The sequence below is a fragment of the Dermacentor andersoni genome, chromosome 1, assembly GCF_023375885.2.
Source record: "Dermacentor andersoni chromosome 1, qqDerAnde1_hic_scaffold, whole genome shotgun sequence".
Classification (NCBI taxonomy): domain Eukaryota; kingdom Metazoa; phylum Arthropoda; class Arachnida; order Ixodida; family Ixodidae; genus Dermacentor; species Dermacentor andersoni.
In genome coordinates this window covers 147,766,352-147,780,871 of record NC_092814.1, presented here as the reverse complement: position 1 = coordinate 147,780,871, position 14,520 = coordinate 147,766,352, and the positions used below count along the sequence as shown (strand labels likewise).

At 46.6% G+C, this 14,520-nt stretch overlaps 1 protein-coding gene across 1 annotated transcript in view; it reads right to left on the bottom strand.

Annotated features, from left to right (window-relative positions):
• Positions 1 to 14,291, bottom strand: part of LOC126543375 (meckelin) — a 74,946-nt gene extending 60,655 nt beyond the window's left edge. The window contains exons 1-5 of the mRNA XM_055062147.2: positions 14,040 to 14,291; positions 10,029 to 10,117; positions 3,287 to 3,386; positions 3,058 to 3,142; positions 2,909 to 2,975 (exon numbers count right to left, since the gene is read on the bottom strand). Of these exons, the coding sequence (XP_054918122.1) occupies positions 2,909 to 2,975; positions 3,058 to 3,142; positions 3,287 to 3,386; positions 10,029 to 10,117; positions 14,040 to 14,217 (519 nt within the window). The 5' untranslated portion in view covers positions 14,218 to 14,291. The remainder of the gene's footprint in view (positions 1 to 2,908; positions 2,976 to 3,057; positions 3,143 to 3,286; positions 3,387 to 10,028; positions 10,118 to 14,039) is intronic.
• Between the last annotated feature and the right edge of the window lie 229 nt (positions 14,292 to 14,520).

The window sequence follows — 14,520 nt, the reverse complement described above, 5'->3', positions numbered from 1 at the left end:
GGAGCTAGGTGTCTGTTGCAGATGGGGTGCTACCGATTTAATATATTTCAGGCTACATACCCCTTGCGACCCCTTGGGACATCCATTCTGGCCAAGAATGGGCACATACCGACGTCACATACGCAGTGCCCCTGTTCGGGCACCCACCCAGTGGCCAATGTTTGCTTGGCAAGATAGCAGCCAGCGCATACCTAGGGGCCCCAGTTGACTCTGCTCCTATAAGTGGTCAGAAACGCACAAACCGCAAAGTGACCAAAGCCAAAGAAAGCTGCCGCTCGAAGATAGCTTCCACGGCTTTAGAGATTTATCTATCCGGCGGTATTCTGTGAAGCACATATACACACAACTGTATTGGTATGTGCATAAAGGTAGTCGGGGCCTCGTCAGGCACACATTGGTCTTCGCCACGAGCTCCTCGTGGACGCGGTCTAAGGAAAATAAACGAATGAACTTAAAAACATACACGGTGCTTCACTTAACCTGAGCCAAACTTGAAAAATATGCAAATGCTACGCAGCTGGACAGAACCAAGGTAGTGTTGTTTGCCGTCGCTTCGAGATACTCAGATTATCTTTTTGCCTTCCGCCTAATCATATAATTTGTCTTAATGAATCAATCAACTTCTCAATTATTCTAATTAGATGAAAAGTGTAAATGAAAAAATTATAGAGCAACATGTGGAACTCCCGATACAGCTTCCTGTTGCTCAATACGCGCTACATAAAAGTATTTTTTTTTTCCAAGCACGAAAGAAGCCCGCAAATGCACGCAAAGTGCCTCGAGCGGCCAGTCGAGCTGCAATCTTTCACGCTCGGAAAAGCCCTTTTATGTAGCACGTAATGAGCAACAGAAAGCTCTATCGGAAGTTTTTTCATGTTGCTCTACAATTTTCTCATTGACAATTTTCATCTAATTATGATTGAGAAGTTTATTAAATAATTAAGACTAATTATACGATAAGGCGGTATTCAAAAAATAATAATATTAGTATCTCCAAGCGACGGCAACCAACATTAGCTTCGTTCGGTCCAGCTATGTGCATTCGCATAATTTTAAACTTTGACTGAAGTTACGTGAAACACCCTGTACACACATGAAAAGGTTGCAGAGTTCACACAAATATTCATTCAGATGCCTGCATCAAAGAGGCACTCGAAAACGGGAAATCCTAACATTTCAAAAGGAAGAATTTATTTGCCGCTGAATGTTAGCCTCGAAGTAAAGATTGACCCCTGCTCTCAATACAAGAGTGTGAGCAAATGTTGTGCATCATTGCGCTAAACACACCCGTACAAACCCAGAGGCGCCTGTACGACTCTTCTGCCCGGCGTTAAGATAGGCGGCAATGTGATATCGAGATTCAATGTGACTTTTAACACGCAAGCGCGTAACCTTGAGCGCTTAGCATTCCCAGAAGTGTGAGTGCATAAAGGGAGCGCTCTTTCCGCAGTAACCAGGGTGCCTACCAAGTTGACATTTCCAAATACCCCGAGTTTTCCCTGTCTTCCCTGAGTGCCCTTGCAAAATTCCCTGAGTGACACAGAACTTCGTTTTTTTGTGAAGACGGGCTGACACCATGTCGCCCTATGGTGTTACTCTTTAATAAGCATGTTAAAAAATAAAAAAAACTACTTAATCCAGTTTGAATAGTAAGCAGTAGTGTTTATTTTATTCAAAAAGAAAACAGAAGGGAGGGATTAGTAAAATGCACAGCCAAAAAAATATATTCGAAAAAGATAAAACCCATTATCAAACATTCCCAAATACGAATAAAAAGGAGATGCATGCAGAAGCAAATATTTTCGAAGATGAACTACTTCTATTAACCGATAGCAAGCTCATTGGTGTGAGACCCGAACTTTGTCAGAAGTGAGATTCTCTCTCAACAGCTGGTAACCGCAACTGTCCTGACATACTCTCAGCCTGCGCACAACGCCTCACTGTTGCGTTTCACTGCTTTAAAGAAGTTATTTTGGTTTGTATTAGGGACTCCTGCATCTCGGCATCAGCCAACACTTAGTTTTTTTTTTTTTTTTGAGCCCAAGCTCCTTCAAAGAAGCAGCGGCATGCTTCCTTTCCCGACAAATCCTTTCTGTTCTCGCAATCCTTCCGCAGCGCGTTCACTTCACGGGCCATTTGAAGCATCCTTTTGGTCAGTTGTACAGTCAAGGTCCAATTTTACGACTCCCTCGTGGCCGCGAAAATGTCCGAAAATTCAAGCAGTCGGAAAAAAATGAATGCACGTCTTTTACTGCCCTTAAGGGCTAAACTCGCCGCAGGCACATCCGAAAAAGTCCTGAAGGCCTGGCAGTACACTTTAGGCATATCGGTGCTCATACTGTGACAGGAGACGGCGGGTGCACGCGTGTATAATTAACGAATACATACTGCTTCCCGTGACAATTGCCTCTTCCCACGCTTGTTAAGCTTCACCGCAATACTTTCGCGTATGCTTCACCGCGTATTACAGCTATACTGAGGCGAAGCTCACTTTCGGAAACCGGAATTATGCAACGCGCCGTGCTTTTCGAGCTTCGAAGTTTCCGAGTTTTCCCTGAGTATTTCCAGACTATTACAAATCCCTGAGAATTCCCAGTTTCCCCGGTTTTCCCGGTTGATAGACACCCTGGTACTAATATTAATAAAAGTATGCAATATAACATTTAAAGGTAGCAGCTGTAGTGTTACAAAAAATAATGGTACAATTCCGCTGATTATGATGTTTAGGTTATTTATCGTCAGGCCAAAAGGCAATATCGATCGGAGTAAAATTTATAGCTTTTATAAGAACATTCACGGAAAAAGCTTTTTTGATGGATTGTGTTCCTCGCAGTTTAAATTTCTTAGCTATGCTTAAGTATTTACAGAAGCATCCTTCTAAACCTTCCATTCTTTCAAACTACAGCACCTTGTCAGCTGGGCATGAACAGACGCTGCCATTGGCAACCAAAAATTCTTCTGGGCAGGTCACACACCTGTGCAGAAGAAAATAAAATTGTATTCAAGTGTCATACGCAAATGTGCTAGAAAGAGCACAACTGTAACTACGCGCCTTACTTTTGGCTGTCTGTATTAGGCCATGTCCCTGCATTGCACAGGCTGCATGCCAGCCTTCTGACGCCATCGCTTCCAGTCACTTCCTCTGAAATATGAGAGGAAACTAAATGTGCACTGGTACAGAAATGTTTGATCATAGCTAGCTCTGTATGTAAAGTGGTTCTCAAGGTAAAACTGACAGAGCTGATTGTGTTCTTACAGCAGTGAGCGTTTGCCAAAGGGATCATACCGTATACTCCGTTCATGCAAGGGCTGCAACTTTCGGTGGTCGGCTGGAAAGGTGAGTTCTCTGCACATGGAACACAGTCCCAGCCATCTAGTGACGTTACCTGAAAGGAAATTACGCATAAACATTCAGGACGGACGCATGATCATGGATCCGTTAGTTCATGCATACATAAATGGAACCGATGCACATCGGCAGCGTGACAAAACAGCGAGGCGTGGCCTGTTTCGGGACATCACGAAAGCGACAAGCGAAAAAAAAATAAGAAAGAAAAACGGCGCAGCACTCAAAGACGCGCAGGGCAGACCGGCATATAACGACTTTCTAGCTAATTCCATAAACTATAAGTTCCCTTAAGTCATTTGTTCCGAGATTCAGAGCATTTCTGACACGTGACAGCAAATGTACCTATAGGAGGGTTGACACTGCATGGTTTCGGTGAAAACAACGTCATCCTACATTCTCCCCAAGAGTATGTTGCTCTGAGTGTTGCGCTATACGCGTGGCCACCAAGATTACGCGGAAACGGAGAGTAGACCAGGAGTCTACCACCGTTATAGTAATTCGAGAATATACGCAAGACATCGTGCGGCGCACTCGAAACGTCTGCTAAGGTGACAATGTTATTACAGTACTGTGCATAACGTCGACGAACACTTTCAAAATCGTGCAGACGGCAACGCCGTTTGAGGCACTGTAGCATACCCTGTCAACTTATTTGCCGCCTTCTCGCAACGTCGTTCTGAGAGCTAGTTCGGATGATGCAGTAACCATATGCACACGAAGGACCTGAACGGGGGGGAAAACCACTTAACAAAAACAATATCGCAGCGAGCTACAGAAAGTGCAGCCACAAAGGGCGGGTCACCTCGTTTGTTTAGAAACTACTTGTACTTCACCGTTGACAGACGATATTTATGGGAGCCGGGGAGCGGGTATTTCTGCGCCAGATAGCGGCGAGGCGCACAGATCGAGTGGCACAAGAAAAAGTGTATGTTGAGAATACCAACGTTGACGTCACATCGACTACGGCACTGCCCGCAGCTATAGAATGGTGGCTGTCGCTGTGCCCTTGCAGACTTCACATAATCTGGTCGACTACCACCTCAGTATCCGGAATGAAACTACAAACTTACGCCGCTACACGAACACGGGCTGTACGAATGTGTCTGTATTCCTTTCTTGTCCTGTTATCTGTGCCGTTTCCAATCTAAATACCATGTGCCAACCGGCCCAACAGCAAACTCTTTTGAATTAGTGGCTGGCGTCATACGTCCGTCACTTGAGGCCCCACCTATCGGGCACTGCTGAAGCCCCACTTAGTATATAGCGTTACCAGAATCCCAGCTGTCACTACACTGGACAGAAAATGGGATGCTTTTACAATAGAACCTTGTCAGTTACGCATGAACCAAATGCAATAATTAAGATTGACTAATTCACGGGGTTTAACGTCGCAAGACAACACTGGTGCAATGAGAGACGCTGCAGTGGAGGGCTCCGGATCAATTTTGACCGCCTGGGGTTCTTTAACATGAAGTTGAATCTAATGCCATCTTCGGCTGGTCGTTTCTGAGCGTTCTGGAGCGCTCTCGCGAGCGGCGTTGTCTTCGACTGGTTGAAAGAGGGTGCGCGCCCTGGGTTCGGCTCGTTCTTCTCGATTGCTCTCCTCCATCTTCTGAGGTGCTCCGAGCCCTGTCGTCGGAGCAGTTGTCGAGATTGAAACGTCATCCCAGCGCCGCGTCGCTGCTGCTAGCGACGGCCCACCGTAACCTAGACCACCTAGGCCACTGCATGCTGGCGTCTCGACGAACGCTCGTCCCGCCGGCGCGTCCGCCGGTTTTCCCGGCAGCGCCGGGAGCTTTGGATAGGCGAAACATCGGACGTTGGCAGCAGTCACGTGGTTTCGCATCTGCCATTTCCTCCTCCGAGAGCGAGTCTCACGTTCGGCTTGCGCGCTTGTCCTCGACCTCTGAGCTCGGGGAACGCCGGATCTGCCCGACTCTGCTTCGGGGGATGGAGGCGACCAGTCGAAGATACCATAAGTATGCGAGCGTATTTGCATTTGGCCAACATTAAAGTAGGGCCGTCGCGGCTGGGAGTCGAACCCGCGACCTCGTGCTCAGCAGCAGAACGCCACAGCCACTCAGTAATGAACGTTTGACAAGTCTCAGGCAGCCAATGAGTTTGCGCAGCTTGCTACGCACAAAAAAAAAAAAAAATTTGGAGGACGCTTAAGCTTCGCCTTCAAGAGTGGAACGCGACAGCGTTCCCGTCGACCCGCCAAGGAGTGTAAGACAATGGGCTACGGCGCAGCGACTACGCGCCCCGCATCGGACGCGGTGAGCGTCGAGCAACGCAGCGTTCGGCGCGGCAACGAAATGTGCGCCTGAGCAAGCGACGCACGCCTGAGCCTTAGAAACAGCTCGTTTCTAAGGCAACACCGCATTCACTAGAGGCGCTTTTGTACCGCTTTGAAGCATCGAACTCGTGGCTCAGTGGTAGCGTCTCCGTCTCACACTCCGGAGACCCTGGTTCGATTCCCACCCGGCCCATCTTACAAGTTGTTTTTTATTCATGAAGTGCCTGCTGGGATTTATCGCTCACGGCAAACGCCGACGACACCGGCTTTTCTGCGACACGAGCTCCTTAACGCTGTCGCGTTAAAAAACATTGAGAGGGTTCAAAGTGTTACATGTAGGTGCTACATAAATGTGCTACTTAAAGGCCTTTTTTCGAGCGTAAAAGAAGGCCACGAATACACGCAATATTGCCGCGCTATTGGCCGCTCGAGGCACTTTGCGTGTGTTCGAGGGCTTCTTTCACGCTCGGAAAAACACTTTTATGTAGCACGTATTGAGCAACAGAAAGCTGTATCGGGAATATTCGCATTGCTCAACAATTTTCTCATTAACACTTTTCATCTAATTATAATATTTGAGAAGTTTATTGATTCATTAAGTCTAATTATCTAATTACATGCAATGAAAAAATAATCTGAGTATCTCCAAGCGACGACAAACAACATTACCTCGGTTCTGTCCATCAACGTGACATTTGTATATCTTTAAATCTTGGGGCCGTATAACGTAAAACTATTCCAATATGTTTTTATTCCAATCTCCTGACGTCAAATTTGCGTAACCACCGACGCAAGCATCGGGCAGTCACCCCCAGGGTTGTCTGAACAAACAAATCAAATGCTCCCCTCGTTCATAGGAGGTCACTTTTGTTTGCTTGAAAAACGAATAACATTGCCAGCACTGAGCGGCTTGCCCTATCTAATTGGCTCACAAGAGGCGAGGAGCATGCTCAAGTGGAGAGGGATTCGATGGGGCCGAGCCACTGCACTGAATACCGATAATCGGATGAAGAGGGTGGTGCCGGCGTCTGCGATTGGTCCGCCTTCTCTTCCTTAGCTTGCGGTGGCTCGTCGACAATCCCGGCGGCATGCAACGGAAGCTTAAGAATGACGTAATAATGGATCCTCAGCAAAGAAGAGTTGGCAGAACGAGGTCGTAAACGTGCCGAAAGTTATCGAAAACGTTACACGGCCACGCAAAAGGTTTTATTATACGTAAATAAAGCCATGCTCTCCGGCAGGGGCGAATAGCCAGTGCTGGAGCGATCGGCGGCAGCCATATTTTATTCCTTTCGGAACGAGGCAGCCTGCGGCTATTAAGAAGAAAATTCAGTTTTCTTTTTCGGTATATTAATGCATCTTTAACGCGTACGCGTCACTTTGACGCGGTAAGTTTTTGCGGTTTTGTGACGTCGCGTGAGAGGCAGGTGAAGTGGGTGTAGCCCGAAAACTTTTGACCAATAGCTGAGGGCTAATGACAAAAAGGAGTCGAATCAGAAATAACTATTTTTGCTTTGTTCGGTCAAATTATCCATAATCAGTGTGTGCACGTCATATCAGATGGGGAGCTATCGCGGTTTTCGTGACGTCGCGCGACAGACAGGTGAAGTGGGGTTGGTCCAAAATGTTTTTGACCAATCGCAGTGGGCTGATTGCAGAATTGGAATAGAAAAGTTTGGAATAGTTTTACGTTATAGCGCCCTTGATGCTTGATAGTTGGGACACCCTGTATATACGACAGCTAGGACGGATCACTGCTTACAGCTCTGGTCCGACTCTGAGTCGGGAAGCACTCGTGACCGGTGTTGCCAACTAAATATGAGAAAACGCGTAAGCTTAGCCGTGATAAACAGCTAACACCAGCAGTGCTAGGCTCCCGAGACTACCCGCTGAATGCACGCTACGATCGGGAATATATTCCGTATGTAAATTTTACTGCACCTGCACAGCGTACAACGGAAGCAAGGACACCGAAAAAAAAAGGCAGCATTCTTTTGCAAGCAATAAACGATAGATATTAAATCTTAATACACGTTCTTTCTTTTTTGTACAACTAGCGAACAAGGGTTACATATTACCTCGTGCCTTGCCATAGCGCCACTTCGCTCGCTTTCTGTCCTTGGGCGCTTGAAGCAACGTGTTCTCGAGTGTACTGCTGTCGCATTATTTTCCCGAATTTTGCGTGCATTTCACTGGGGTCACTACTCAAGGTAATATTCTCCAAGAGTGTGCCCTAAGTCAACAGGCCGTCCTACTCTCAACTATCTGAAATGTAGAAACTGCTGGAGCTCTCATTCAGTGAATGCAGGCATCATATAATGTGAAACAGGATATCAAACAACGATTACGATAATATCCCCTTGTCTCAAGAAAGGCGCGGTGAACCAGTTTGTTTGCGACGTCTGTAGCACTTAAGATCAGCGAAAAAAAAAAAAAAATAGACCACTCCCCGACGACATAACATTTCTTCCCTATAGACCTCAGACTCTGCCCAGGCGGCGCTGCGGAAAAACCCGTCACCAGCGCCCTCATCGGAGCCTTGGCGCGAACTGAGTAGTGCAAGGAGAGCTGTCCGCAAGCGAAGGTGCATAGGCCACAACGGACCCTTCTCTTTTGTTTGTGTTGAGGCACGGTTTCCTAAAAATCAAGGACCTGGAAAGCTTCTTCCGCCCATCCACGCTTCGGAAAGGAAGCTTAGCAGGGCGAAGTACGTGTACAATATAAAATAAAGTCTAAAGTGTTATTTCGGCCTGCTGCATCTCGCAAGTACAGAGAGAATCAGGTTTGTCTATAGGCAATCAGCATAAAATCTAAGCATTTCAAATTGTTTCATATTGAATATGTCCTGAACACAAGACTTATTAAGTATCTCCTATATTTTTTATGTATTTTATCATAATGTTCTGTCTTGCATTATTTACAGAGTAAATCCTTTCATAGCATTTTCCAGGGCAGCAAACAGAAAACGTTTTCCAAGGCAGCAAATAGCGTGCGATCATAACGAAAGTAAGCTTCCTACAGTGCCTACGCGCTGCATCTTTCTTTCTCGCAGGAGCTACAGCATCGCTCAGTACCTTAATTTGAACTTTTTGCAGACGCTTCGAGCAACAAGCGCGCACAAATATATGTAAATAAATGCGACATTTTTTTCTTTACACATGTGCGTTATTTCGCAATTACTCATCCAGTGCTCCTACAGCAACTTTATTGCTCACATTTGAAGAACGCAGTCGAGCAGGCTCAGCACATTGCGATGCGTGCTTGTTGTATCGGCGCAGGACATACAAAATATCGAAAGTAGAAATGAGCTCGCGATGCAACGATGCTCTAGAATAGGGTTTTGAATTCATAAACGAACCAAAATGTTTGGTTAAGCTGACCTGCCAGATCTCTCCGTTCCACTTGTTGAGTCAAGCGGAGACGGACGTCTGTTAAAAGGCGGAGATATCAATGGCACATAAGCAAGATGGTTCCCAACGTTGTTTTTTTTTCTTTTACCAACGAAGTGGCGGCTGCAGATTTTTGAGTTTTCGCTTAGTTACCACGGTCCTCCGTCAGGGCTACGCAACACAATTACAGAAGAACAAAATTGTCGCACTTTCTCATGCGAGCCGCTGTGTTGTGGGGAATGCAAGTAATCCGATTACCCAACAGGTTGAACGGCCCGTATCCAGCGCTCTCACTTTTCCCCTTCATACGATCGCGATGGAAATCGGTAAAACTGAACGTTGTTATTCCGTCCTTCACGTTCATGGCAATTTACAACACAACAGTAGCGTCGATTGCGGCGTTTCTTTGTAGCGCGCGGACCTATCGCGGTTGCCGTCGTTTCCGCCATCAGTCTGACGAATGAGCCAGCAAGCGCTTGATGGCAGTTCGGAGGCGCGTCCGACTAGCGTAGAAATTCATAGCTCTCTGTCTGGGTGTTAAATGCGCAAAACGCTCGCCATATGGACCAAAATCTAGTTAAATCGTTGTTTCGCAGTCGCTAGCTGCGTAGGCAACTTAGCAAGGGAGTCGGGCTTCGCACTACTCTATTACTGCCTCTTCGCACCGGCAGGTGACGCTACGCGTCTTGCAAAACTCCAGAGTCTGACGTCCATAAGCGCCAAAACGAAGAAAAAGAAAAATATGCTAAATTTAGCAAATCGCTAAGCTGGCATCGCTGCTCATGACCAAATGTGTACGAGCACTGTACCAATTCAATAATGAACAACTGCGCAAAGAAAAATATAAATACAGAAACTAAATGAATGGCTTCGGAATAAACGGTCATCGAGCACGCCAACACAGAAAGGCTATTGCATACTAAGCTGTCACACAATGTGCATGTCATGATTTGTGACAGCAATGGTGAAAGCTCTCAACAAGAAGGATACTTGCATGTTCAGGAGGGCATGAAGCACACGACAGTTTTGTGGCACTTTCATGAGAAATGATCTTATGCTGGTGAATACATTGGCACGACGAACCTGTAAGCAATGATAAAAGTAATATCAGTCTGACTTTATAGAAGGCTTTAAGAATTTAGGTAGCAGTAATGACATATGTTATGCCCATTTTTAAATGACATGGCGACACACTATCACAGTAAGCCCCAACAATGCAATAGACGGTTTTCATATCAGAAACTGCTATGACTCAATAAATTTTGCAACCCGATTGCCCCTTCTTATCGCTTGGTTTCTTTACTCTGTGAAATCAAAGATAAAATTGCACAACATATTCAGAATTTTCGTCGGCACCAAATTTTGTTTACGAGGGTAGGTAATTGGGCAAGGACAGGACGAAGACAGAGGGCCGACCCACAGAACTGTGTGTCGTCCCCACTGCCTTCGCCCTGTCCTTTCTGCGCTGTACAGTGATATTTTAACGCGATAACGTTAAGGGTCCTGTGTCGCAAGAAATGCTGCGTCGACGTCCAGCGCCGGGCGTCGCTTGAGCAAAAAGAATGTCGAACCACGCACACCCAACCAAGCAGGCCCTCCATGTAGCGCAAGGAAATTACCGAACTAATTGAATTTTTCAAGGTAAAATAGGTAGAAAAATCGTAAAGTATGACTTACACACAACCTACAGACATGATAGCGTCGGATTGTAATTTTAATATACGAGAGAACATAATTCTGTTACGTGGAAACTCAAACACAAAATGGCAGCCTCCCCGGAAAATCTACGGGCGCGGTGGTCGGCCGCGCTGCTCAGCTCAGAACTCCAAGACTAACTTTGGGCCGAGTAGCGAGCCATGGAGACCATACGGGAGCAAGCAGCTCCAGTGGTCATCTAGGCGGCCCCAGGCCTGGGTCTCCCAATCACCGGATTCCAAATAAAGTTATCTCGCTCGCTCGCTCGCTCACAGCTTGGCTGCTCCATCATCAGACCAGCTCATCGAAGTTCCTGTTGCACAAGTCACTCCAAAACTGTTTACCTCACAGCACACGCATTTCTGCGCATGTATCTCCGATCCCTTTTTGTACAAACAGCAAAGAACTGGAACGAGCTGTCTCCCCACGTCGTGCTGCACTCCCATTCTGCCACTTTCAAAAATTGTATTGAAAGTATTAATTCGCAAAATTGACCCACACCTCATGTAATACCCCTTAACTAGGGGCCTTTGAGGTAACAAACAAAAAAATTTACGCGAGGCTTGTTTGAGTTATTGAGGTAGCAGCAGTAGCAGACAACACACGCACATAACCGGTAGCTGTTAGCTGTCTACATCACGAGGGTGAAGGCGATGTATGATGCTTGTCGAGGGAAGAATGTCGATGAAAGGTGCATATAGCACAGAGAAGTATGACACATATCAAAATACATTTAAGGCTTCATACCCTTTGTGTCGCAGCGGCACATCCATTCTGAGAGATTGGCCAAGAATGGGCATATATCCGGCGATTCACAATCTCTGCTAGGCCAGACAGCAGCCAGAAAAAAAAAAAGAACTGTATGTGTGTCTATGTTGTGTGTGTATATATATATATATATATATATATATATATATATGCGTGTGTGTGTGTGTGTGTGTGTGTGTGTGTGTGTGTGTGTGTGTGTGTGTGTGTGTGTGTGTTTATTATGGGGTTTAACGTGAAAAAAAGAACACGATCTGGTTGTGAGGCACGCGCCGTAGTGGTGGGGGACTCCGGAATAATTTAGACCCCCTGGGGTTCTTTAAAGTGCACCTAAATCTAAGTACACGATTGTTTTCGCCCCCCATAAAAATGCGGCCGCCGTGGCCGGCATTCGATCCCGCGACCTCGTGCTTAGCAGCCCAACACGATAACCACCAAGCAACCACGGTGGGTAGCAGCCAGCACATACTCAGTGACCCAGGTTGTCTACTATGACAGACAGCGGCAAGCTGTCTATTCGGGCACATATTCAGTGGCCCAAAGCTATCTATATATACCCACAAATATATGCGACGAGGAAACGAAGACTTACGCCGAACCACTGGAAAGAGGCAAAGAAAGATTCGCTTTAATATATGCATGTGTGCGACAGAGCTTGTTTAAAGCTACCAATATGAAATTTATGCCATTAGCTGTTCCTTTAATTGTATGCAGCTTTCTAACAAAGTTATGTCGTGTCTTGAGCGGTTTTTAATTTAATCCAGAGTTAATCATTCAATCTTGATTCTTGACCAGATAGTCTAGGAATGACGGTACCCATACCTCCACGGTCTGGTCTGGCTACCACCGCTGCGTTAGCATTGTCACGCACACATGCCTCCGCCTCATTTTCCTTCTAACGTTCAGTGAAGAACTAAGCAGCCCAGTCTGTCATTCGGGCCCGTCGAAGTGGTCATTGCCATTTGTTGCTGAGCACGAGGTCGCGAGTTTGACTTCCTGCCATGTCGGCCGCCATGGGAGGGACGCAAAATGCGCAAATGCAATTACGTGCGCGTTAAAGATCCCTAGGGGGTCCAAATACATACCGTATTTACTCGATTCTAAGCACCCCCTTTTTTTCACGATCGCGATGCCCAAAGTGAGGGGGAGTGCTTAGATTCGAAAAATCTAGAATTACCCCCCCCCCTCCCTCTTTTCGCTGCGACATCACGACGAGACGGGTGCGAGAAATAAGATTTTACTTTGCAAACATTTAAAAGAAAAATTGGTGCAGAGTGTGAACCCACCGCTTGTGTCGGATGCTCAGTCACTATCACTGCCACTCGAGTTCGTCGCACTGCTTGAACCGCCGCTCTCGGTATCCCACAGGAGGTCGCTTTCCGTTCCGTCGAAGTGGTTTGTGATCGAGCACTTCTTAAATGATTTGACCACAACGTCCACTTGGACCCGCTTCCAAGCGTCCGAAATCCACTTTGCGATGGTTGATAGGTACGCTTTCTGCAGCTTTCGCCGTACAGCCGTACAGTCCGGCTGTACGGCGTACTCGCGCCGCGGCCGCCGTGCTACCTCGGGACTCCGTCGGCTCCGGCTCGATGACAGAGTGAGCAAGCGCGCTTGGCGCCCTTGGCTACGCGCTCTTCCTAACAAATAGGGGGGTGCTTAGATTCGCTTTCAAACTTTTTTCCCAATTTTCTCGCGAAAATAGAGGTGGGGGGGGGGGGTGATTAGAATCGCCAAAATACGGTATATTGAGCCCACACCACTGCGGCTTCCCTAATGGCCGAGTGTACAGCTCTGAAGCTTCAAACACCGTCAATCAATCAGCTTGTCATCCTGGCCAGTCTAAGTATAGATAAGAAAAGAAGGGTCGGTGAGAGGAATAAGACCCAACTATAAATCTCTCTTGTAAAGCTTTCATGTTGAACTGAAGAACTGGCAAATAGCGTTAAACGTGAAGGACTGCAACTGGCGAACAGCGTTAAACGCAACATTTCCCTTCCCAGCCGCCATGGCAGACAATTTCAGGACGAGGTATGAACTAGATCTTGTGAGAAGCCTCACGACCTATGACCATATTCACTTACAAGCGTTAACACGAACCATTCGGAAGGCGTGTAGCAGCCCACAGAATGTTACAAGTACTTGTAATAATTGTGGCAACCACATCACCATGTGCACGAATAAAAAATAAACATTAGAACAAAGAGAACGGCCGACCACAGATATTTTCACAGGCACATGAAGCGGTCGAGACCGAACAAAGAAGTGGAAAGCTTAGCAACGAAAGTACTCAGATAATTCGAGCTGCTGCGAACAATGACATTCACTTTCATGATTGCAAATGCCTGCTATGACGGAAAAACACAGAACGGCGCTCAAAAACGCGAGTGCTAGTGATGCGGCGCTCTTCGCAGAGCAGGGTGCCTTCCTGCAAAACTAGTATGCAGGGTGTCATGCGACTGCTCTTTGCTAGCCCGCTCACAGCATTCCTAAACAGGTACAAAAACTAAGGAAACAGTTGCAGAGAGCCAAGAGCTCTACAAACCATCTTTCGACGCTACTTGCATGTGTTCCTGTCCCCTGTTGGCGCCACATTTGACACACGAAAGAGCGACAATGTCGAAATAGCTCGAGTTGTCGCACTCGCTAGGCGTGTGGTAAGTGCTCAGGTACCGTGAGTCGATGACAGCTATGAAGGTCCACATAGGAATTATGAACAGCATCTCCTCAAGACGCAATTAGTGCATTTCCAACTTAAAAGACGAAGCATTTCGTGAACGCCGCCATCCACGGCTCCCAAGCATGCTTTTGTTGACTGTTAACCATTCCATTAGCAACCGTTGCTATGCACATGGTGGCCAAGCATTGGCCAAGTGACCGAAGTGGCCATGACGTCACCGGTTCTCTTGAAGCGGGCCAAACGGGTACAGTGACGTCATACCACAATATTTCATAAACTATCAGCTATAAACCACAATGTATAAGGGCTTCTTTAAATATTAAGTAATAAAATTTTATCATAGATA